Here is a 25,025-nt window from a genome sequence, read left to right as displayed (position 1 = left end):
AGAGGCTTTCCCAGTCTCTGTGTTTATACTATTTGTCTCAGTATACACTCGCCAGCCATACAAAGAGCTAGGTTTTATTCAAGGGTTTTCCAGCTTGATTGAATGAGTTTATTCCTGGGTGTCTTTTGTGACAAAAATAAGATGTAATTGACCACTGAGGGTGCTACCACATTCACTGCATTCACTAGGTTTCTCTTCTGTGCAAATTCTATTATCTGCTGAGGGTGCATATCTGCCCCCTAGCTGTCCCACAAGGGTTATGTTCTCATCTTCTAGGGGCTTATCACTGTGGGATGGAGTCTGAGTTGCCACAGAAGGCATCTGCACAGTCACCACACTAACAGGGTTTTTCCTCTGTACCATATCACTTGGACATGATGGGCTGAGATGCTTTGAGAAAGGATTTTCCAACTTGACTGAGTCACCACGGTTCTCTCTTGCATGTAGCATCCCCTTGTGATACACAAGGCATGACAAGTGGGAGAAAGCTTTCCCGCAGTCGTTGCAGCCATAGGGTCTCTCTCCTGTGTGAATTCTCCGGTGTCTGTTGAGACACGACTTATCCCTGAATGCTTTCCCACAGTCATTACACGTGTAGGGTTTCTCTCCTGTGTGAATTCTCTGGTGGTTAATGAGACCCGATTTGTGTGAACAGGATTTTCCACACTCGGTACACACAAAGGGAGTCTTTCCAGTGTGAAATCTCTGATGTGAGATGAGGCAGGTTTTCTGGCTGAAGCCTTTCCCACATTCAGTGCATACATAGGGTTTCTCTCCAGTGTGAGTTCGCTGATGTATCAGGAGATTGCCCTTCTGGATGAAGCCTTTCCCACATTCAGTGCATACATAGGGTTTCTCTCCAGTGTGAGTTCGCTGATGTACAATGAGATTGCCCTTCTGAATGAAGCCCTTTCCACAATCGCTACATATATATGATTTCTCCCCTGTATGAGTTTTCTGGTGTGCATTGAGCTGCGATTTCCAGCGGAAGGCTTTGTCACATTCCATGCATTCATAAGGTTTTTCTCCCGTGTGAGTTCTCTGGTGTTCCATGAGCCTGGACTTCCTGGAGAATGCTTTGTCACACAGGCTGCACCCATGAGGTTTCTCTCCTGTATGAACTCTCTGATGATTAATGAGCCGAGACTTCTTGACAAAGCCTTTTCCACAATCATCGCATATGTAGGGCTTCTCACTTGTATGAGTTTTTTGATGGATAAGCAGCCGTGACTTCTTAGGGAAGACTTTGTCACACTCAGTGCATGCATACCGTTTCTCTCCTACGTGGGTTTTCTGGTGTTCAGTGAGTCTAGACTTTCTAGAGAAAGCTTTCCCACATACACTGCATCCGTGGGGTTTTTCTCCTGTGTGAACTCTCTGATGATCGATGAGGCGGGACTTCTTGATGAAGGCTTTCCCACATGCAGTGCAAACATGAGGTTTATTTATCTGTTGAGTTCCCAGACAGGTAATGATCTGTGAATTTGTGCTCATAGGAATTCCACACTCAGGAAGCTTACTTTCACTGTGAAATTCCTCATGCTTTGCATGGAGGAAGAATGTCCCATCTACATTAGCCTTAACGGGGTTCTTTACTTCATAGTTTCTGTTCTGGCTGATTGAACTTAAGTTTGATTTCAGTGTTTTCCCATGTAAGTAAAGTATATCATGATTTTGGCATAAAATCAGACTTTTGCTCTGATAAACATTTCCAAGTGCATTATGTTCGTGACATCGTTCCACTCTTTTTGGACAGCTCTGATTTTGCAAGTTCTCCTGTAGAAGACAGTCATCTTTCCTCATTTCTAGGAAAGAAGAGAAGAATGAACCTTCCCATGAACTTGGTAAAGAGTGAAACTGTTCAACAAATTTTGGGTAGGTGGGCTCTTTATAGACAACACTATGACCTCAGTTTAAAGAAACTCCAAGTAGAAAAGAGAACCCTCCTACATTGTTGGTGGGAATGTAAATTAAATTGGTGTAGCTACTCTGGAAAACAGTATGGAGGTTTTAAAAAACTAAAAATAGAGATGCCATACAATCCAGCAATCCCACTCTTGAGCATATATCTGAAAAATCTATAATTTGAAAAGATACATGCACCCCTATGTTCATAGCAGCAGAATTCACAATACCCAAAACATGGAACAACCTAAATGTCCATCAGCATTCGAATGGATAAAGATGTGGTACATAATGTAATACTACCCAGACATAAAAAAAAGAATGAATAATGCTATTTGTAGCAACATGGATGGACCTAGAAATTATCAAACTAAGTGAAGTAAGTCAGAAAGAGAAAGATATGATATCACTTATATGTAGAATCTAAGATATGACACAAATGAATTTGTCTACGAAACAGAAAGACTTACAGACTTAGAGAACAGACTTGTAGTTGCCAAAGGGAAGCAGGGGATGGATTGGGATTTTGGGATGAGCAGATGTAAACTATTATAAACAGGATAGATAAACAACAATGACCTCCTGTATAGCGCAGGGAATTATATTCAATATACTGTGAGAAATCATAATGGAAAAGAATATGAAAAAGAATGAAACACTTTGTATAGCAGAAATTAACACAAAGCTGTAAATCAACTATACCTTAACTCAAAAAAAAAAAAGAAAGAAACTTCAAGAAATATGTTTGTTATTACCGGGACAAGAATACAACACAGTAATATAAATAAAGGGTAAAATAGGGCACAAATGAGGTTAGAGCATTCAAATTGAGCAAATACAGATTTGGCTGCTTTGTAATTGTGAACTTATGAAGTATGCTGAGAGAGTAAAATAAAATCAAGTTATTATGAGGTTCAGACAGTAAAGAGTCTGCCTGCAACATGAGAGACCAGGTTCAATCCCTGGGTCAGGAAGATCTCCTGGACAAAGAAGTGGCAACCCACTCCAGTATTCTTGCCTGGAGAATTCCATGGACGGAGGAGCCTGGAGGGCTGCAGTCCATGGGGTCACAAAGAGTCAGACATAACTGAGTGACTAACACTTTCACTTTCATTATGAACAAAGACAGAGGGCTATTTGTTTCCAAATGATGTGGCACACTTTCATACATCCATAAATCTTTATTAAATTATGGCTATGTATCAAGCAATATGCCAGTGATGAGGAAATAGAAACAAAGTCCTTATTGTCACTGAGCATAAATTCCAGTTAGGGTAAAACTGAACATTAAAGCAACAATTAAGAAAGCAGGAGCAAATTGTGAATAGTGGTTTGAGGAAGCAATAGAGAACCAGGTGGAAAAAATTAGGTATAATCTAGAGAGAGAAAAAACAAGATTCATTCATGGTTGCTATGATAAATGTAAGGAATCAAGTGTTATTCCTGATTACCTGACCTAGGCCACTGGATAGATGAGTAGTGGTTTTTAATGAGATGGGGACTATCACTGAGGTTCACAATGTTGCTAAATCAAGTGTGCATTTCAAAGCAAATCAATCTTCAGGTAGGTTCTGGATATTCAAAGCAGACATGAAGAATTCAACTGAACATACAGATCCTGATAAAGGTCCTCACTGAAAACAACACTGTGGGAATCATCTGTATATAAATATTATATAAGGATAGGGGATAGGATGAGATATTTGGAAAAAAGTGTAGATTGAAAGTAGATGAAGGCCTGGGTCAAAGTTTATAGTTTTTGTAACATTAAGACTTTGGGTTTTTTTTGAAAATATTTATTTATTTATTTGGCTGCGCTGTGTCTTAGTTGCAGCATATAGTATTTTTTTTTTTTTTTAAGTTGCAGCATGTGGGATCTAGTTCCCTGACCAGGGATCAAACCCAGGCCTCCTGCATTGGGAGCTCAGAGACCCAGCCACTGGACCAACAGGAAAGTCTCACAACTTTGAGTTTTAAAAAGCCCAGTGGGAAAAAAAATAAATAAAAGCCCAGTGAGGAGCATTCAACATTGACTATACCAATACTGATAAAGGAAATAAGCAGTCCTGTACTCAGGAAACTACAAGGGTTTTAGGAGTGCTAAACCAGAGTCAAAGACCAAGATATATATGTATCTTATATCACAATTTCATACTAGGGAACTGGCACCTTTTTCTTTTGCCCTTTGTACATGTACACATGTAATATCCAAATTGTCCCCATTTCGTTGTAACAATCCCTAAGCCTACCTCTTGCCACTAACAGCATTTTCTTTCAACAGCTTACATATTCATCCTGGTTTCCATCATTTAAGGAATCCTAAAGGATCACTGGACTGATCTCAGGACTCTTGACAGTTCAGCTGCCATTTGTCTCAGAACTATTGGATGTACTTAACTACAGCTCACACTACTGCCACCCAATTAAAAAGTAAGACTACATATCCAAGGATAATATAAACCAAACTCACAACACCACCACTATACCTCAATTACAGCTGACTCTTGAACGACACGGGGTTAGGGGTACAGACCCTCCTCAAAGTCAAGATCCAATTTAACTTTATAAAGATAAAATTTATAGACATCCCTCCATAGTCAAGGATTCAAGCAACCTCAGATAGCATAGCACTCCATTATGTATTTATGGAAAAAAATTCCACATGTAAGTGGACCCATTCAAACCTGTGTTATTCAGGGGCAACTCTACTAACAAAGACCAGAACAGTTAGCCTGGAAATTAAAGTTATATGACCAACATCTACTTTATTTATTGTACACATCCCACTTGTTCCTGTACAACTGCCTCCTAAAACCGGCCTTCAAGGGGCTTCAGGCTAATCTTTCAACAGTTCCCTCAAGACCTAGCATGCTTCCAACTTCACACCTTCATTCTCTGCTCTCCATCATCTTTACTCAAATCCCAGCTATGCCTTCTACATATCAGGCTATTGCTTTCTCATTCTATGTCATTTTGTAAGCTCTATTTCCCCTATATTTTGGGGAGGGGGATGCTGGGTAGGGCTGATCAGCAGAAAGACCAAAGCTTGATCAGATGCTTGGATCTGATCCAATTTTCAGTCTCACCTCCACCTCCATTCTCCAGAGAGGGGAGAAGGGCTGGAGACAAAGTCAGTGATCAATCATGCCTAGGGGGATGAAGTCTCCATAAAAATAACAAAATTACAGGATTTAGAGGGCTTCTGGGTGCCTGAACACATGGTGGTGATGGGAGAGCGTTATGCCCAGACACATTGTGGAAGCCCTAAGCCCCTTCCCCACACCCTGCCCTGGGCACCTCCTTCATCTGGCTCTCTCTGACTTAGATCCTTTCATAACAAACTGGTGATCTAGTATGTGCAATGGTTCTCTGAGTTTTGTGAGCTGCTCTAACAAATGAATTGAACCTGAGGGAGGAGGGAGTCTTGGGAAGCCCCAGTCTAGAGCAAGTGAGTCAAAAGCACAGGGTACAACCTGGACTTGTGTTTGGAAGTGGAGTTGGGGGGTGGTGTCTGGTGTGATGGAGCCCTTAACCTGTGGGACCTGATGCTTTCTCCAGGAAGACAGTGTCAGAACTGAGTTAAACTGTAGGACATTCTGCTGGTGTCAGGCTTCCCAGGGGGCGCTAGTGGTAAAGAATCCACCTACAAATGCAGGAGATGCAAGAGACGCAGGTTAGATCGCTAGGTCGGAAAGATCCCTTGGAGAGGGAAACAGTAACCCACTCCAGTATCCTTGACTAGGAAATCCCATGGACAGAGGAGCCTGCTGGGCTACAGTGCATGGGGTTGCAAAGAGTCAGACACGACTGAGCACACAAACATACAGCTGGTGTCACAGAAAACTGCTTATTATGGGAAAAACCCAACACAGATCCGGTGTCAGAAGTGCTGTGAGTGTAGCAGTGGTGTGAGAACAGAGGAGAAACACAGAAGACCGAGGCTTTCCCAACACAGATCTATGAAGAAAGAAATCGAAGGTTCCAGAGACTGCCTTAAGGGTTTATCTTTCCTCCCTCCACAGTTTATATGTTGAAACTCTATCTGCCAATCAAAGATGATATGAATGTTAGGACTGGAAATAAATATTATCCAAAGGGGCAAGAAGGTACAATTGCCAGAAGACAGTGCTAAAAATCTTGGGACTTCCTTGGTGGTCCAGTGGTTAAGACTCCATGCTTCCAGTGCAGGGGCCCCAGGTTTCATCCCTGTCCAGAGAACTGAAAAATTTCCCTAAAACAAGTTCTGACTGAAAAATTGTGTAGCCAAAATTTTTAAAAAAGAATTAAACGTGTCTCTTCAGAGAGAGGCGTGGAAGGTGTAATTTCACAGCAAGGAAGCAGAAGAAACCGTCAGTGATACAGTGCTGGGGGCAGGAGAGCAAGATTTGAGAATTCTAAACAGAAACTTCAGAGAAAAAAAAAAAAATCAAGACCAAGATGAAATAAACAAGGATGAAATCCAAGAAGAGAGACATTCTTCGACACACCTAAAAGATAAAGAGCTCTTCTATGAGAGTATCATGGAAGCCAAGCTTCCATGTTATCAGACGCTCATGGCTGTGACATCTCTGAATGATGAGAATGTAAGTCCTGCGGCCAACCCAGTGCTGGTGCTCTCACTCACCTGGACAGATTCGACTGTGGACTTCGTCTTCCATGGGCCACAGTTCTCCTCGTTCCAATCTGGAGAGAGCAGCTGGCTTGCTGGCTTGATACCCTGTTCATGGGAAATGAGAGACAGACAGGCTCTTGACTTGGGTTGTGGTCTGCCAGCGTGGAGTTATATTTTAGGAAGTACACAGTGTGCAGCTCAGCCAAGAGAAGGCTCATCTCTCAGGAAAGGGCATGTCATACTCTCTAGTCCGGGACCAGAGAAGAAACTGAGACTCAGGTACCACTTCAGGGCACCATGGACACTGCAGAGCTTTCAGAAGCCGAAGCCGAAATAGGAAAGGCCCCTGACTGGGGACTCTCTGAGGGTCCCGGAGCAGCCATCCTCACCCACAGACACCAGGTTGCTATAGTTCTCCAGCATCACGTCCCGGTACAGGGCCTTCTGAGGAGGGGCCAGGAGCTGCCACTCCTCCCACGTGAAGTCCACGGCCACATCCTCCAGTGTCAGAGATCCCTGTAACAACACAGTCCTGCTAGAGTGTTTCTCTGGTTACCATAATGGAAGGCATGTGAAGGAAGTTGTTCTGCTCTCTTCCCTTTTATCATGTAGGCTACATCTATATACAGAGGTGTTTTTTGTTTTTTTTAAACTACATTGTCATAGAAGCAAAATCTAACCATGTTCAAACCTGTCTCCCAAAATATTCTGTAACTGTTCAGTCAACCATCATTCAACAAATCAGAAGTTTCTATAAGTCCTCATTAAATCCTTTTGCTAAACTAGAAACATTTGCAATATAGAGTTGAACCATTTGCTACATATGTAACTTTTTTTGAAGCAAGTACATATGTACCAGGCACTAAGTATATTCTAGTGACACCAGGATGAATGGAACACATTCCTACATTCACCATGAATCTTTGTAACCATTATCAGAATCAACTGTGAAGAAACACCACACACTATAATTACAAGATAGGTATGTTAGGAGGAATAAAGACATCTTTCTAAAACATGTCCAAACAGTGAGAGACTAGGAAAGCACATTATGCAAACTAAGAAAATAAATAGCATCCTTCAAAAAACACACAAATACTTACATACCTATGTACATTATTTATATTTACATTACCAGTCAGATTCACAGCATATGAAATACATTGAAGAGATAATTAAATGAATAGTAAGATCGGAAGAAATTACTCAAAATGCAGCACAAACATATAATGATGGACCAGAACAATATAAACCAGAACAATAAATAGAGAGGATTGAGAAAGATCTCACATTCCCCAACTCAGTTTATGAAACTGTAAATACAGTCAAAGAAGGGCACTATCCAAAGGCCTAAGAGCTGAGCGAGATCCATGCACAAACATCTGCACAGACATACTCAGGGGATTAGGAAATAAGCCTGTGAAGAGGACTCTTACTTTTTTGCTAGATGTAATTCGTAATCACTGCAGGTTTTTTTATTATTATTATTATTTATTAGGCTGCACCGGGTCTTCAACGCGGCAGGATCATCTACTTGTAGCTGTGAACTCCTGGGCCTCCCTGCTGGCTCAGCAGTAAAGAATCCATCTCCCAGTGCAGGGGATGTGGGTTTGATCCTTGGTCTAAGAAGATCCCCCATGCCTCAGAGCAACTAAGCACAACCACTGATCCTGTACCTGAGAGCTTGTGCTCTGCAACAATAGAAGCCACGGCAAAGAAAGTTCTCGCACTGCAATTAGACAGCAGCCCTTGTTCACCACAACTACAGAAAAGCCTGCACATCAAAGAAGACCCAGCATAGCCAAAAATAAATAAAATTATAAAGAAAAAAAAAATGTTAAACATAAGTTGACAGCAAATATAATCCATAGGATACTCCAATCACACACGTTGTTCCAACGTTAGTCCTTCAGTGTAGATCCCGCTAACAATATATTCCTGGTGCTACTTTCCCTTGATGCTGAATTTAAATCTAAATTTATTTCTGCACAAATCCTACTTTTCCAATTTGTTATTTTCTATTGAATTCCATTGCATTTTACAGTCCCCGCCCCCCCAAGAAACCAATTGCAGAATGATGGAAGGAATAAGACAAGCCGAAAAGTTACCTGGTCCTTGATCATTTTCTTCTGATATATTGAGAACTGGCCAAAGACTAGGATGTGTCTTGAGTCTCTTTTTGGACTTCCCTCAATTTCGGGTTAGAAATCTTAGTGCCAAGGCAGTGATGTCCCTGCAAGTGATGATGTCCAGGAAGGGAAACCTCCTCATGTCACTTGACATATCTTGTATCTTGATGTATCAGGGAGCCAGGACCTGTGGGGTGAAAAGTAAATTAACTTTTGAGTGTTCATTTCCTCAGGACCCAGATGTTTGTCATTGATATCGTCACCGACCTAATTTCAAGGTCACCTGTCCCTTTATTTGGGGACTCACAGGCTATTACATGCTGGAGCAATAAAATAGAAGACTGTAAATGTGTGGATAGTGTTTCTTCCTCCTGTGAGGTGGAAGTGGGGTGACTGTGAAACGGGAGATGGGAAAAGAGAACCAGCCCAACATGAAGCTCCCGCAGCAGGGGAATCATCACAGGCCAGTTTCTGGAAAGAGAACATACAAACATGACGACCTGGACAGCTTTGCCCTGGAAACCATGTGTGCTCGTGGACCTGCTGAACTACTCCACAGTGTGAAAGAAACAAATGAAGGAAAACCAAGGGGAAAAAATTAAAGTGTACAGATCAAGATTATTATTTGTGGATATATCCACATTTAGTGGGCTTCCCAGGTGGCTCAATAGTAAAGAATTCACCTACCAAGCAGGAGACACAGGAAACAAGGGTTCGATCCCTGGGTTGGGAAGATCCCCTGCAGAAAGAAATGGCAACCCACTCCAGTATTCCTGCCTGGAGAATCCCATGGACAGACGAGCCTGGTGGGATACAGTCCATGGAGCAGCAAGAGAGTCGAACATGACTTGGCAACAAAACAACAATAACTCATTTAGTAAAAGTATAAAAACAAGTTCAAGAAATGTGATTACAATAAAAATCACTAAATTGTACACTTGAAGCAGATAAACTGTATGATGTTTGAATTAAAAAAGCTATTAGGAAAAAACTATGAGTAGAGCTCTAATTATTTGCTTACTAAAATATTTAGAGGGAAATGCATAAGTGTCTGCAACTTACAGTGAAATATACCCCCCCAAAAGTAAAAAGGTGGGTTGATGATGAATAGAAGAGTGATATATGGATACATATACAATAAAGGAAACACAAAAAAATCATGATGATAAAATCTAGGTGACAGGTGCACAGGAATTCAAATGTTTAATTCTGTAATCCTTGATATATGTTTGAAAATTTTCATAATAAAATCACGGGGGATGGGGAAGTCTGTAATAATGAGCAGGGTGAGCAAAAAAACCAAATCTTTCCAATATAATTGCAATTCTATGCAATAGAAAATTAAAAGTCAGTAAAAAGATCCAAAGTAAAAAGACACCATTCACAATGGCAAAAAAGTTAAAAATCAAGATGGAGATGAGGGACAGGGAACCATATTCTTGTGTAAATCCAGAATCATAACCTGTTCTCAAAAATGCTGACTATTTAAGCATTTAAATTCCAACTAAATGAATGTACATATTGAGTGATGCCAGTCATTAATGGCTTAAGTTTGTCTCTTGGTATTTTGTTAGGAATTTTTTAAAAAGAATTTTCACACACACAAAAAATTGTATGATACACTCATTATGAATATTTATGATAGGAAATTAAATAATGAGGCTAATTATATCAATATTTCGGCAGTTTACTGGAATTGTGAAAATCAAGCATAGAAAAATGAAGACTAAAAAGTAAACTTAGGAAAACTTTAAAAAACGTGATCATTGGAGAACAGAATTGGGATAACAGAGATGCTATTGTACTCTTGTTAGAACTCTGAAAGGAAATATTTACAAGTGTGTGCATGTACACACATAGTAAACGAGCAGAAAAGGCAAAATCCTCGTTTTTAGTAGAAACCTTACCACTTTAGATGTGCTTAGCCCTCGGTCTCCGACAACGCTCTCATTTCTACCGGTCCGAGAGGAAAAGATACAAAAAGCCAAAGGCAATTTTACAAACGAAGCCCTGGACTTGAGGGACTGAAGGAGAAAGTAACGTTTGAAACACCCACCCACCGAACAGCTTCAGCTTTCACAAACCTCTCAACGACTGACACAACTGGACACCACCCCAGCTCCCGCAAACACTGGATTATCCCCAAACCTGCACTAGACACCCAGGTTCGCTAACCAGGAGTCCCCCGATCCTGTCATTAAACCGCCTACTAAATCCCGAATCCAAACCAGACACCACTTTTATTGACAAATATCACTCCCTGCCGCAGTCCTCAATCAAGCACGGCCAAGAGACACAAAACCCCGATTACGGATTTTCAATCCTTGATCTCGACTGGACTAAACGCCAGAATCCTTCAGAACTGACTCCAACGTCACCCCAAGCATAAATAGCCCAGTCACCAACTCCCACTTGCTTCCTCTCCCTCTGCGGACAGCATGGCTCCACCCCACCCGGACGCGAACTTCACCTCAGTCCTCTCATCCTATTCCACGCAGAAATCCACACACTATCCTGATTTTCCCCTGATCCCACCGCGACCTCCTCGAACCCGCACTTCCGAGAATTCTTTTCACTACTGCGCCCTAGCTGGACTACGGCGGCCGACTAGGGGCTGCGGCATTTGTACGGAGAACGCGGAGAACGCACACCCGTTTTTTTGTTTGCTTGTTTGTTTGTTTTTTCCGGCTTTTCCAGGGAGCTAATGTCTGCGCCCTGCTCGCCACGGTACCCGAGGCTGCCATCTTTTAGGAATTGCCGTACAGAAAGCCAGGCACAAGCACATAAGTGACAAAAGCCACACCACCCTCACGTCTCTGCTCCTCTTTGCTCCTTCGCGTCCGATTGTAGCCCGACAGGCTCCTCTGTCCATGGGATTTTTTTTTTTTTTTTTTTTTTTTAGGCAAGAATACTGGAGTGGGTTTCCACTTCGTTCTCCCGGAGAATTTTCCCAACCCGAGAATGGAACTCGCGTCTCCTGTATTACAGGAGGATTCTTCACGCTGAGCCAGCAGTGATTTGCACCTTAAACGCTCCTCGGCAAACTACACTGATTTCCGCCCAGAAAAGGGGAGAAGAGTAGCCAGGAGCCAATGGGAACAGGGAATCCAACGTCTGGGGAAATTTTTTGCCCCTGATACCGGGCTAAGCTTGAGCCAGTATCAAGGGCCAGGCTTTCTGAAAACGAGAGTCCAGAAATTTTGTAAGGAATAAATAAGATAATTCCGTGCAGAATAAAAAGTCGTACAAGAAAGGAAAAGTAATCATCGTATACTAGTGGTTGAACTACAGTATTATACAGTATATAGTAGTATATAGTCATATATAAATAAATACTACTTATAGTTCCCAGGTCCGGCCGCAATGCAAGAGACACAGAAGACGCGGGTTCGATCCCTGGATCGGGTATCTCCCCTGGAGGAGGGCATTACCAACGCGATGGACATGAGTTTGAATAAGCTGCGGGAATTGGTGATGGAGAGGGAAGCCTGGCGTGCTGCAGTTCATGTGGTTGCAAAGAGTCGGACATGACTGAGTGACTGAACTGAACTGAACTAAAAGATGGGGAGAATGGAGGCTGAATTGATAGTTATAAATATCTACAATATGATTAAGAAAAAGATAATCAACCTAAAACAAAAAAGCAATAATGATATAAGAAAATAAATAATTTATAAAAGTAATAAAAGAATTCCCTTGTGGTCCAGTGGTCCACTGAAGGGGACTGGGGTTCAATCCCAGGTTGGGGACCAAGGTTCCCAAAACCCCCAGCACACGAAGAATACAACAAAAGACTTAACAAATGTTATCAAGTAAAATAAATAAGCAAAGTTAAAATAATATTTTTTCACTCTTTAGAACAGGCAAAGACTAAAAGATGGATGAGGTATTTAGAAAGCAGGCACTCTGACAGAATTAGACCTTTTTTCCCCATATCTAAAATGAGGATAATATTTCTGCCCACCATTGACAGCTTTCATAATATTAAGTAAAATAATAAAATTAGTTTGAAATACACCCCTAATCAAAAAAATGTGCATACATTTAGTAAAAATTAGCTCTTACTTTTCAGCTGGAGTTCTTGAGGGAGGACAGATTAGTAACGTGGACTCAACTAATAGAACAGTTTTGGACAACCTGGAATAATCAATCCAATTCAAACTTTTCATTCTCTCTGACTCTTTCAACAACTCCAATTCTAAACAATTCTTCACTAGACAAATGTGAAAACATTTCAACTGAGATAAAGCCTGCACAGAAACTCCTCCCAACAATTTCTGGCCTGGAAAAAAGTGTGTTTGTCACTCAGTGGTGCCCCACTCTTGCTCCTCTATCCATGGGATTCTCCAGGCAAGAAGGCTGGAGTGGCTGTAGTCGTTCCCTTTTCCAGGGATCTTCCCGACCCAGGGATCGAATCCGATCTTCTGCCTTGCAGACGGATTCTGTACCCACAGTTTCTGATCTTCTATTCCTCCCCAATTCACTACCTTTCATCTTAGTCAGAACAAAACCCCTCCAAGCTAGCTCAACCCTGCCAGCAACCCTCTCACCTTTCACCCTAGGGATGTCATCAAACTTCCACCCCCAACTTTGACTGAAGACCTTTTCCTTCAACTAAATGTGTTTCCCGTGTGTCCGCAGAAAGGCATGCTGCCTTCCTCTACCACCTTGGCTTCTGCAAACCCTGTACCGTTCCCTGAAATCGCTCCTCCTGCTGCTGCTGCTAAGCCGCTTCAGTCGTGTCCGACTCTGTGCGACCCCATAGACGGCAGCCCACCAGGCTTCCCCGTCCCTAGGATTCTCCAGGCAAAAACACTGGAGTGGATTGTCATTTCCTTCTCCAGTGCATGAAAGTGAAAAGTGAAAGGGAAGTCGCTCAGTCGTGTCCAACTCCTCGCGACCCCATGGACTGTAGCCCACCAGGCTCCTCCATCCATGGGATTTTCCGGGCAAGAGTACTGGAGTGGCGGGCCATTGCCTTCTCCGCCTGCTCCCAACTCTCTAGAGGACTCCTTTTGCGGTTCGGACATGCGCACCTTTTTAAATATGGCTGCGCCCACTGTGAAGTTTTGTACCTCGCACGTACCAGCGGCAAAGCGAAGGCGTACATGTTTGAGTTTAGTGCGCCTTACTAGGAGGACAACAGTATTCCGCCGAGATAGACCATGCTAATTCCCCTTTGCAACGCTAGCGATTGGCGTAACAATCCCTACAAATAGGGCAAGGAAATTGGTTGTACGGCTGGCTTCTAAAATGGCGGGCCCCCTAGATATCGGCTAATAGGGTGCCGCCATACTCTTGCCATAGTGTCTCTGTTTAAAAGACGCGAAAACTAAACGGAATTGTCGTTGGTGGAAGGACGCCCCGGGGTGACGGTTGTCAGCCTGCAGACTCTGGTGCTATAGAGAATAAACTTGACCTGCGAGGTGGAACACCCGGGCTTGTGACACTGAAGAAAGTGATGGACTGTGCCTATTGCTACCCACGCAGCGGTGCGTGAAGAATCTATTAAGGAGTCTCAGTTTCGCTTTCTGGGAGCAGAATCAGTTTGAGCTTTGTGGAGATATGAGCTTTGAGGTAAGGAAGTCCTATGGGGAGTCTTTAGGAGAAGCAAGCCCTTGTTGGGGAGGGGATGCATTCCGTTAATGAGGGAACAGAATGGTCAGAAATAAGGCAGCCCTGGGGGTCAGGGTATCGCAGTAGCGTGGAGACAGATTTGGGGTGGCTTGGGGTTAGCATTTATGGGAGAGGTCAGTGACTTTGCGGTCCTGGAGGCAAACCAGTGTTTGGCATGGTTTAGCGGGGTAGTCAGCGATTGGGATGCACTTAGGGGATAGGTCAGGGATTTGGGGCATCCTTCGGGGGAATGTTATTGATTGGGGGTGAATGACATGAGGTGTTAGAGGAAGTCAGAAATTGGGGTTTGAGAGTGTGTCAGAGCCTGAAAACGTCTCCTGGAGCAAGATCAGTTCTTAGGACAGCCTTAGAGGGATGTCAGCGATTGGAGCTTTCCTGGATGAAGGTCAGTGACTGCGGAATCTTTGGGCATAAGTCAGTGATTGAGACGTCTTTTGGGAGGTTCTCTAATGGAAGTGTCCAGAATGGCAGGTTCGTGATTCAGACATCCTTGGTTGGCAGTTCAGTGTTTTTGATGTTCTTGGCCTGGGCGAATATTTGGGATGTACTTAGTGAGGGGTTCAGTGTTTGGAATATCCTTCTGGGTGGCCTTGTAGGGAGGTTAATGCTTGGGGCAACTGTTTCTTGTCTTTGAGTCCCCAGTGGTCACTGAGAGTCATGGGGATCTATGTATTTGAGTCTGGATAAACGAATAATAATCTGTTAGAAGTCATGAACTATGAAATTGGGGTATGAAACTGTTTATTAGAAAAATGTGATAACTGCATAAATAGCTTATAATTTGCATTTTCAAAGAAACTTCAAAACCTTCAAAAAAAGAAAATTAACCTTATATGGTAAAATTGTTCCAGATTACTGACTTTTGGTACAAAGTCTTATTGATAGCTGCGTAGTATTCTACAATGTGAATCTCCTTATATTCTTTGCACTAATTTGGATACACGTGACTTTGAAATATTCACATAGGTCTGGACATTGCTTGTTAAGTTTATGCCTAGATCTTATCTATGTTTGCTGCCATTTCAAACAGCTTCTCTTTCTTTTGAGACTTCAGTTATTTTTATTTTATAGGTATAAAAGTAATCAACTTTTTTCTCTTCAATAGCCTTACTGAGGAGAAGGCAATGGCACCCCACTCCAGTACTCTTGCCTGGCAAATCCCATGGACGGAGGAGCCTGGTAGGCTGCAGTCCATGGGGTCGCGAAGAGTCGGACATGACTGAGCGACTTCCCTTTCACTTTTCACTTTCATGCATTGGAGAAGGAAATGGCAACCCACTCCAGTGCTCTTGCCTGGAGAATCCCAGGGACAGGGGAAACTGATGGGCTTGCCGTCTGTGGGATCACACAGAGTCAGACAAGACTGAAATGAGTTAGCAGCAGCAGCATAGCCTTACTGAACTCCTTTTATTACTAATGTGTTTGAACTGATCCTTTTAGGTTTTCCAGGTGAGCAGTCAGAACACCTGCAGATAAATTTAACTCAGAGAAAAGAATATGGACTTCAGATTTGGGCAGACCTATGTTTTTATTCATATTCTGCCACTTACTATGTGAACTTGGGCATTTCTAAACCTATGCTGCTTTTCCCATTTGGTTAAAAAACTACCAGTACTAACTATTCAAATACTTAGAATACCTAGCACATAGTAAGTACCCAAGAGAGGTTAGCAAGCACTATTCCAGTATACACACACACACTTACATGCACACATGCTTCCCAGATGGCTCTAGTGATAAAGAACTCACCTTCCAATGCAGGAGACATAAGAGACTTGGGTTTGATCTGGGCCAGGAAGATCCCCTGAAGGAGGGCATGGCAACCCACTCCAGTATTCTTGCCTAGAGAATCCCATAGACAGAGGAGCCTGACAGGCTACATACAGTCCATAGGGTCACAACGAATTGGACATGACTGAAGCCAGGCTTCAGCAATATGTGAACCATGAACTTCCTGATGTTCAAGCTGGTTTTAGAAAAGGCAGAGGAACCAGAGATTAAATTGCCAACATCTGCTGAATCATGGAAAAAGCAAGAGAGTTCCAGAAAAACATCTATTTCTGCTTTACTGACTATGCCAAAGCCTTTGACTGTGTGGATCACAATAAACTGTGGAAAATTCTGAAAGAGATGGGAATACCACACCACCTGACCTGCCTCTTGAGAAATCTGTTTGCAGGTCAGGAAGCAACAGTTAGAACTGGACATAGAACAACAGACTGGTTCCAAATAGGAAAAGGAGTACATCAAGGCTATATATTGTCACCCTGCTTCTTTAACTTATATGCAGAGTACATCATGAGAAACACTAGACTGGAAGAAACACAAGCTGGAATGAAGATTGCTGGGAGAAATATCAATAACCTCAGATATGCAGATGACACCATCCTTATGGCAGAAAGTGAAGAGGAACTCAAAAGCCTCTTGATGAAAGTGAAAGAGGAAAGCGAAAAAGTTGGCTTAAATCTCAACATTCAGAAAACGAAGATCATGGCATCTGGTCCCATCACTTCATGGGAAATAGATGGGGAAACAGTGTCAGACTTTATTTTGGGGGGCTCCAAAATCACTGCAGATGGTGACTGCATCCATGAAATTAAAAGACACTTACTCCTTGGAAGAAAAGTTATGACCAACCTAGATAGCATATTCAAAAGCAGAGACATTACTTGGCCGACTAAGGTCCATCTGTCTAGTCCAGGCTATGGTTTTTCCAGTAGTCATGTATGGATATGAGAGTTGGACTGTGAAGAAGGCTGAGCGCCGAAGAATTGATGCTTTTGAACTGTGGTGTTGGAGAAGACTCTTGAGAGTCCCTTGGACTGCAAGGAGATCCAACCAGTCCATTCTAAAGGAGATCAGCCCTGGGATTTCTTTGGAAAGAATGATGCTGAAGCTGAAACTCCAGTACTCTGGCCACCTCATGCAAAGAGTTGACTCATTGGAAAAGACTGTGATGCTGGGAGGGATTGGGGGCAGGAGGAGAAGGGGACGACAGAGGATGAGATGGCTGGAGGGCATCACTGACTCGATAGACGTCAATCTGAGTGAACTCCAGGAGCTGGTGATGGACAGGGAGGCCTGGCGTGCTGCGATTCATGGGGTCGCAAAAAGTCAGACACAACTGAGCGACTGAACTGAACTGAAGCAACTTAGCACACACACATATATATACTGTTTCTCTGAATTTTAGCCTTTTAAAAATTTAGTTTTAAAAAAAATTTCTTTATAGTGACCCTTCTCTAAATGTAGATTTAGTTTTCAATACAGTTTTAGCACAATTACATAATTTAATGAAGAGAGCTTTGTTGCTTGTGTTTCTTTCTTGTAAAATAGACCATCATGTAGTATATGGTACTTTTTTCCTCCTTAAACTATCATGTTAACCTACCACCACATACAAATAAAAACTCTTACAACTCAGAAAAATATTGTGCTCCCAGTTACAGTTTGTCACAGGAGTGAATTTCTGTAATCCCCAGGCTTCCTGGGATGAAACAGTTCCAGTGAGGGCAGGAACTGAAGGTGCCAGAGCAGCCTGGCGTCCTTCACCAGAGACTTTGTACTGGAGCTGCAGGGAGGCAGCCAGAACCAACAACAGAGCAGATACAAGGGGTGCTGGCTGAACCTAGGGCTCCAGAAAATGCCTGCATCCCAAGTGAGTAGTATTCTGCACATTTATTTTCCTTTCAGCTTTCTAGTGGATTTTAGGAGGTTAAATAATACATATATTAAGAGAAAATGTTTATTCAGTATTTATGAAGGTTACTCTATACCAGACACAGCATGGAAAGATGAATGTCTGAATTCAGAAAAAAGTACTGAGACAAAAGATCAACTTCACAGTAAGGTTTATAAATTTATAAAATTTATTATTTTTATAATTTATAAATTTTACTAATAAATTTATAAAATTTATAAATAAGAATTTATAAATCATATGTTTATATAAATTGTTTGAAGTCAGAACATAGATTATAGCCTGTGAGGCTCTAAATGTTTAGTAAAATTGAGCACATGGGAGTCCTGTGTGCCAGTCCTGGCAGTCCAGTGGTTAAGACTGTCCTTCCACTGCAGGGGGCATGGGTTTGATCCCTGGTTAGTAAACTAACATCCCACCATGCCTCACAGTGTGCCAAAATAAATAAAGAGTAGAAACTTGTCTCTGGTATCCCCTGTTTTTCCACTTATCTATTGTTGGCTTGTTAGTCACCCCAAAATCTGGTGATAAACATTTATAATCCTCAAGGATTCAGTGGGTATAAATATTCTGTCCACACAGTTTTTGTGTGACACTGAATTCTAGGATGGATCTTTGAGTGTTTACATGTGTCCCATTAGTTATGATTGTTTCCAGAGAGCTTATGTAGGAGCAACACATTACAAATTTTGAAAAAAAAAAAAAATTAAGTATCAGCCTGGTAGACTGCAGTCCATGGGGTCGCTAAGAGTCGGACACGACTGAGCAACTTCACTTTCACTTTTTACCTTCATGCATTGGAGAAGGAAATGGCAACCCACTCCAGTGTTCTTGCCTGGAGAATCCCAAGGACAGCGGAGCCTGGTGGGCTGCCGTCTGTGGGGTCGCACAGAGTCAGACACGACTGAAGCGACTTAGCAGCAGCAGCAGCAGTTTTTTGGATACATAATACTTTTGTTCTATAATGAGTGAGAATTTCTTAAACATTACAAATGGTAACACAAATATACTAGCTTACAGTTATGTACAATGTACTATTTTATGCTTCAAAAATGCAGGAAGGTATATATATATATAATTTTAGATCTAATGAACAATTTAGTGGGCCCTATGGGCCCTATGGCGATGGCATGTATCTTTTCAGGTTTCAAAGACCATCCTCAGTTTCAGTGATTTGCTATAAGGGCTCAACAGTACTCAGCAAAGCATTTATTTTCATGGTTATGATTTATTACAACAAAAGGATACAGATTAAAATCAGCAAGAGAAAATGGTGCATAAGGCCAGGTCTAGAAGACACCAGGCAGAAGCTTCCTGTTGTCTCAATGAAGTCATATGGATTTTGTTTCCTTTTCCCAACAATGATTTGTAAGAACACATCTCGTGTGTGTGCTCAGTTGCTTCAGTTGTGTCCAACTCTTTGCGACCCTATGGACTGTAGCCCACCAGACTCCTCTGTCCATGGGATTTGCCAGGCAAGAATACTGGAGTGGGCTGTGCCCTCCTCCAGGGGATCTTCCTGACCTGGGGATCGAACCGGCGTCTCTTACATCTCCTTCATTGGCAGGCGGGTTCTTTGGTTCTTTACCACTAGCGCCACCTGGGAAGCCCAACAACACATCTCCGGTATTGCTAATTAGTGTCTAGGCTTTTTATTTGCAGTGGGTCACATAGGGAAGGCTGACTACATCAATGGCTGACATTGGTGTCCAGCCAGTGGACAACTTCAGAAGTCAAGCAACTTCCAGAAGTCAAGTTGCTACAATGTGGCCCAAGACCTCTAATATAAATCACATTGATAATATTAGTGAAGCTTAAGATATTCTCAGTGTCAAAGTTTCATATAGTCCAGAAGTTTATAGAGTTAAACCCATATGTCCCCCATCAGTCCTTTTTCTTTACCTGCAAGATAAATAATCCAAAAACTTTTTATGTATATTCTTCTGACTTCCTGTGTCAGTACTCACATATGTAAATATGTATTTGTATGAATTTGAGTTGAGGGCCCATGACTCAAACTCAGTGATTCTCTAGAAAACCTCACAGGACTCAAAAGAGCAATGTGTTATATTTCCCTCTCTGTAAGCTAGTGTGTTCCTTCAGGGTAAAAGAAAGTCTTCCTTATAAAGGAATACTTAATACATTGTCTGTCATAGGTGCATACACATAGGCTGTAGGTGGTTTCCAGATTAAAGATTTAAGGATGTTCTCTGTTCTATTCTTCTTTTGTGAATCGATGAACATGTGAGTCTCAGAATGACTGAACAGAAGCACAGGCTGAAGCTTCTCAATGAAATCATGTGGATTTTGTTTTCTTTTCCCAACAATGATTTGTAAGAACACATCTCGGGTGTGTGCTCAGTTGCTTCAGTTTTAAATTTTAAAAAATTGGCTTTTCCTACAAAGTAAAATGCAAAACTTATTACACAGAAAGCAGTCAAATAGCTCATCATGGGAAAACTTACAGGAAAACTTCTGAGACATTCCTATTTATCTTCATAGTAGTCATCAATGATAATTCCTTTAGAATGAATAGGAATGTTCTATTACAGGGCTCAGCGTCATTCAAGGATGTGGCTGTGGTTTTCAACTGGGAGGAGTAGCAGCTACTGGACCCCTTTCAGAAGAACTTGTATCAAGATGTGATGCTGGAAAATTTTATCAACTTAGTATCAGTGGGTAAGAAGAGCATTCTGGGTACTGTAGGCAGTGGACTGCCTTTTCTTTCTCAGGGATGGAAGGGGTGGAGTCTTACAACTGCCTTACTTTTCTAGACTTGAGTGTCATACGTCATAGATTTTAGTAACTTCTGGCCTCTTAGTTTTCTTCTCCCACTCCCAAAGCAAAAGTCCTTTACTTGGCCAAGCTGGAATTTGTTCAACCCCTTAAATATAACCTTAGTCTACAGAGGACTTGTATTTGAGTCTGTGGGTCCTCTGTAATTCCCCTTGAATAGGGTATGATGTTACCAAAGCACATGCATTCTACCAGTTGCAACAAGCACCATGGATAACAGGGAAAAATCCAGAGTCAGACTCATTCAGGTGAATGAAAAACCAGCGCCATGGGATAAAGGGAAGTATCAGTCTTTGCTGGCCAGAAAGAGGGAGGCACCTCAAAAATACCTGGAGAAATCTTCTTGAAATTTTTAAGCTTTCAATATGACTCAGAACAGCTGACCTGAGTTCCCACCTAACGTGAACATTGACTCCTTTTCTCTTTTTCTTGGCCATGCAGCATGGCTTGTGGAATCTTAGTTCCCTGACCACCAGGGATCCAACTCGGGCCCTTGGCAGTGAAAGTGCTGTGACTTCACATTTTAATCTCTCCATGTTAGGTCTCCTGCATCGGCAGGTAGATTCTTCACCACTGAGCCACCTGGGAAACCTGTATTAGGTCTCTTTTGCCTGGTTTAAAACACACACACACACACATTTCTTTATTTTAGATATTCTGATCAGATCCCTCTCTAGTCCATCTTGGAACTTGCTCTCCTAATTAACCTTTCTCTCTGTTATCCTCAGTGTACTTGCCTTCTCCTTGTCTCAATCTCCTTAATCCATGTTTATATTAATAGCTCTCTTTTCTTATATATTCAAGCATACATAAATTCTCCATTCTTCTCATTCTGTGTATCTCTCATGCCTCTTGTGCGTGCATGCTAAGTTGCTTCAGTCGTGTCCGACTCTTTGTGACCCCATAGACTGTAGCCTGCCAGGCCCCTCTGTCCATGGGATTCTCCAGGCAAGAATACTGAAGTTGGTTGCCATGCCCTTCTCCAGGGGATCTCTCGGACCCAAGGATTGAACCTGCATCTCCTGCATTGGCAGGCGAGTTCTTTACCACTATCGTTACCTGGGAAGATACTTGTAGTTTATTCCTTTTTTTTTTTTCCCCATCTTTAAATCTCCTTTTACTTATAAATGTCACAGACTTTAGGTTTATACTCACAGTTTCCCTTCCTCTTTTCTCTTTGGCCTTTGCTGAGATCCTCTTCCTTCTGTTACATGGTCATTGTGGATTCATTGGTCTGTTTCTAGAAGACACCTGGCAAGTTGATAATTACAGAGACTGGCACGAAGTAAACCATGGCAACCTGGAAACTATGGAGCGTCACCACAGAGATAATGCATTTGGAAAAGTATCTTCTCTGAGCTTAAACCTTGAAGTTTCTTTAGCACAAATATCTCATACACCTGACATACTTGGGAAATACTTGAAACCTAATCTAGAATGTATTACTCAGGATAAAAGCTACACAAGAAATGAAGTGGAATTTAATCAATGTGACAAGTTATTTCTTTATACTAAGCATGAGAAAATTCTTAACAGACAAAAATACGACGAATATAGGGAACACATTAAAGCTTTCAGCCGTAAGTCACAGCTTATTAAACACTGGAAAACTCAAATGGCAGAGAGACACTACAGCTGCACTGACTGTGGGAAAGCCTTTTCCCAGAAGTCAGACCTCATTAAGCATCAGAGAACACACACCGGAGAGAAACCCTACGGGTGCAGTAGGTGTCAGAAAGCCTTCAGCCAGAAGTCCCATCTCATTTTACACCAGAGAACCCACACAGGAGAGAAATGGTTTGAGTGCTGCATGTGTCAGAAAGGCTTCAGTGATGAGTCACAAGTCACATTACATCGAAGAACACATACAGGAGAGAAGTCCTACAGATGTGATGAATGTCAGAAAAGCTTCGGCAATAAGTCACAGCTCATTATTCATCAGAGATCTCACACTGGAGAGAAACCCTATGGTTGCCATGAATGCGGAAAGACATTTCCCCTTAAGTTTAGCTTCATTTTACATCAAAAAACACATACAGGGGGAAAACCTTATGGATGCAGTGATTGTGGGAAAGCCTTCATCCAGAGATCTGAGCTCATCAGACATCAGAGAACTCACACAGGAGAGAAACCTTATAATTGCAGTGAATGTGGAAAAGGCTTTAGTGTAAAGTCACTCCTCAACACTCACTGGAGAACTCATGCAGGAGAGAAGCCCTATGGATGCAATGAATGTGGAAAAACATTCTCCATCAAATTTAGTCTCATCCTACACCAAAGAACTCACACAGGTGAGAAACCCTACGAATGCCATCAGTGTCAGAAAGCTTCCACCTAAAAGTCACATCTCACTATTTATCAGAGGTCTCACACAGGAGAAAAACCCTACAAATGCAGTGAATGCCATAAAGCCTTCAGCCGGAAGTCGTATTTCCTTATTCATCAGAGAATTCACTCTGAAGAGAAGCCTTATCAATGCCACAAATGTGGGAAAACTCTCCCACAAGTTTAGCCTCATCATTCATCAGAGAATCCATTCAGGAGAGAAACCCTATGGATGCGGTGAATGTGGGAAAACTTTCCCTATGAAGTTTAGCCTTGTTTTACATCAGAAAACACATACGGGAGAAAAACCCCACGAATGCCATGAGTGTCAAATCTTTTGCCCAGATGCCACATCTTATTATACCTCAAAGAACTCACACAGGTGAGAAACGTTACAGATGCAGTGAGTGCTGGAAAACTTTCTCCCACAAATTTAGCCTCATTTTACATCAGAAAACTCATCAAGAAAAGTCATGAAGAAAGTTAATATCCAAAAGTTGTCATTGAAAGGAAATAGCTCACTACACTCCAGAGTTTACGTAGGAGTGAAACCTTAAGAATGAAGCAGATTTGGACACTTTCCAGATTCATACCACGTTACTTTTATCAGACAATGGTACTACATAGAATGCCAGACAGGAGGAAATACCTTTCCCGATAAATGTCAATTGAATGTAGGCTAGAGGGAACAAATAGGAACTTCTGTGTATGTATTAATGGTGGGGATGTTGTTGGTATGAAATTCAGCTACAGAGAATTGACATTTAGGGGGAAAGTCATGCTTTCATGGAATCATTTATGAGGGAATTCATTTCCTGTAATTTTGACATAATACACAGCATTACAGAAATTATTAAATATGTAAATAAAAACAGTAGTTAGAAAACAAAGCAAAAATTATAGCAGAACCATGTGAAAATATATAAGTGTTCTGTACCTATTTTAATAATAACATGATTTTTGTATTTGGGAATTGTGTGTGTGAGCATTAATGATTGTGACTCCCTAGTTCATGTGCTTAAATGTCATAAAATTTTACCACAGAATATCTGCACTGTGTCTTTGTATCATCATAATGCTACATGAATTGTAACTAAACTACATGGTTCATTATTTTAGTAAAAGAATCTTATGACTTAATATCTTGCCACCTCTACCATGCCCCATTGTATGCTTTATTAGTAAGTGGGCCTGGAAATTTCTGAATCTTTCTTGAGTAAAACTTTTGTTTTCATTGATCTGAAGATGGAAAAATTGTCCCGTGTATTAACAACGCTTAAGTGAAAATGCAGCACACAGTTGATTGCTTGACATATTTAAGTGGAGAAATGGGTACATAAAATATTAGTGTATCATACAACCAAAGGTAACTTAAGTGAAAGTGAAAGTGAAGTCGCTCAGTTGTGTCCAACTCTTTGCGACCCCATGGACTGCAGCCCACCAGGCTCCTCTGTCTATGGGATTCTCCAGGCAAGAATACAGGAGTGGGTTGCCATTTCCTTCTCCAGGGGATCTTCCCAACCCAGGGATCGAACCCGGGTCTCCTGCATTGCAGGCAGACACTTTATCCTCTGAGCCACCAGGGAAGCCCAAAGGTGCCTTAGATTGGATGAAATACAGTAGAAATCATCATCTTTATAATAGTCTTTCTTCTAAACCAGCCAGATATTTAGGGTTTGAAGATGATGACTATTCATAGGTTTTATATACCCCCTTTGAATTCTGAACAGTTTGAGATAAAGTCCCTGGTATCAGAATATAAAATTAAATATTAGCTTGAGTCCTGGTATTGCCTGATAGGATGTGTGGTTTGTTCCTAAGGACAAATAAAATATTTCCCCCATACAGCTCAAGATGCACTTCCTTTTGAAAGAGTATAAACCAAACTTTAGAGATGTTTTTATTAATCCCTTTCTAGAAT

General features: G+C 41.7%; 2 protein-coding genes across 2 annotated transcripts; one reads left to right on the top strand and one right to left on the bottom strand.

Annotated features, from left to right (window-relative positions):
• On the bottom strand, nt 1-11,188 carry ZNF613 (zinc finger protein 613). Its single transcript, XM_068992096.1, has 6 exons — nt 11,117-11,188; nt 10,554-10,599; nt 8,626-8,833; nt 6,907-7,033; nt 6,530-6,622; nt 1-1,805 (listed from the first exon to the last, which is right to left on the bottom strand). Exons 3-6 carry the CDS (start codon nt 8,638-8,640, stop codon nt 109-111), a joined length of 1,932 nt encoding a protein of 643 aa, XP_068848197.1. The 5' UTR covers nt 8,641-8,833; nt 10,554-10,599; nt 11,117-11,188; the 3' UTR covers nt 1-108.
• On the top strand, nt 9,054-23,977 carry LOC138096890 (zinc finger protein 1 homolog). Its single transcript, XM_068993135.1, has 4 exons — nt 9,054-9,206; nt 11,344-11,373; nt 13,970-14,138; nt 22,024-23,977. Exons 1-4 carry the CDS (start codon nt 9,054-9,056, stop codon nt 23,115-23,117), a joined length of 1,446 nt encoding a protein of 481 aa, XP_068849236.1. The 3' UTR covers nt 23,118-23,977.
• The last annotated feature ends 1,048 nt before the right edge of the window (nt 23,978-25,025 follow it).

This window comes from Capricornis sumatraensis, chromosome 20, assembly GCF_032405125.1.
Source record: "Capricornis sumatraensis isolate serow.1 chromosome 20, serow.2, whole genome shotgun sequence".
NCBI lineage: Eukaryota > Metazoa > Chordata > Mammalia > Artiodactyla > Bovidae > Capricornis > Capricornis sumatraensis.
This window is presented reverse-complemented; position numbering and strand designations above follow the sequence as displayed.

What these genes read in the sequence shown, in the direction of transcription:
- LOC138096890 (XM_068993135.1), top strand. Translation starts at nt 9,054, where the DNA reads ATGGGAAAAGAGAACCAGCCCAACATGAAGCTCCCGCAGCAGGGGAAT. An exon ending in TCTGCGCCCTGCTCGCCACG is followed by an intron (nt 11,374 to 13,969) that starts GTACCCGAGGCT and finishes TCTGTTTAAAAG; the next exon opens with ACGCGAAAACTAAACGGAAT. An exon ending in CTATTGCTACCCACGCAGCG is followed by an intron (nt 14,139 to 22,023) that starts GTGCGTGAAGAA and finishes GTCTGTTTCTAG; the next exon opens with AAGACACCTGGCAAGTTGAT.
- ZNF613 (XM_068992096.1), bottom strand. An exon ending in TAGCAACCTGGTGTCTGTGG is followed by an intron (nt 6,623 to 6,906) that starts GTGAGGATGGCT and finishes TCCCATGAACAG; the next exon opens with GGTATCAAGCCAGCAAGCCA. An exon ending in CCACAGTCGAATCTGTCCAG is followed by an intron (nt 1,806 to 6,529) that starts GTGAGTGAGAGC and finishes CTTCTTTCCTAG; the next exon opens with AAATGAGGAAAGATGACTGT.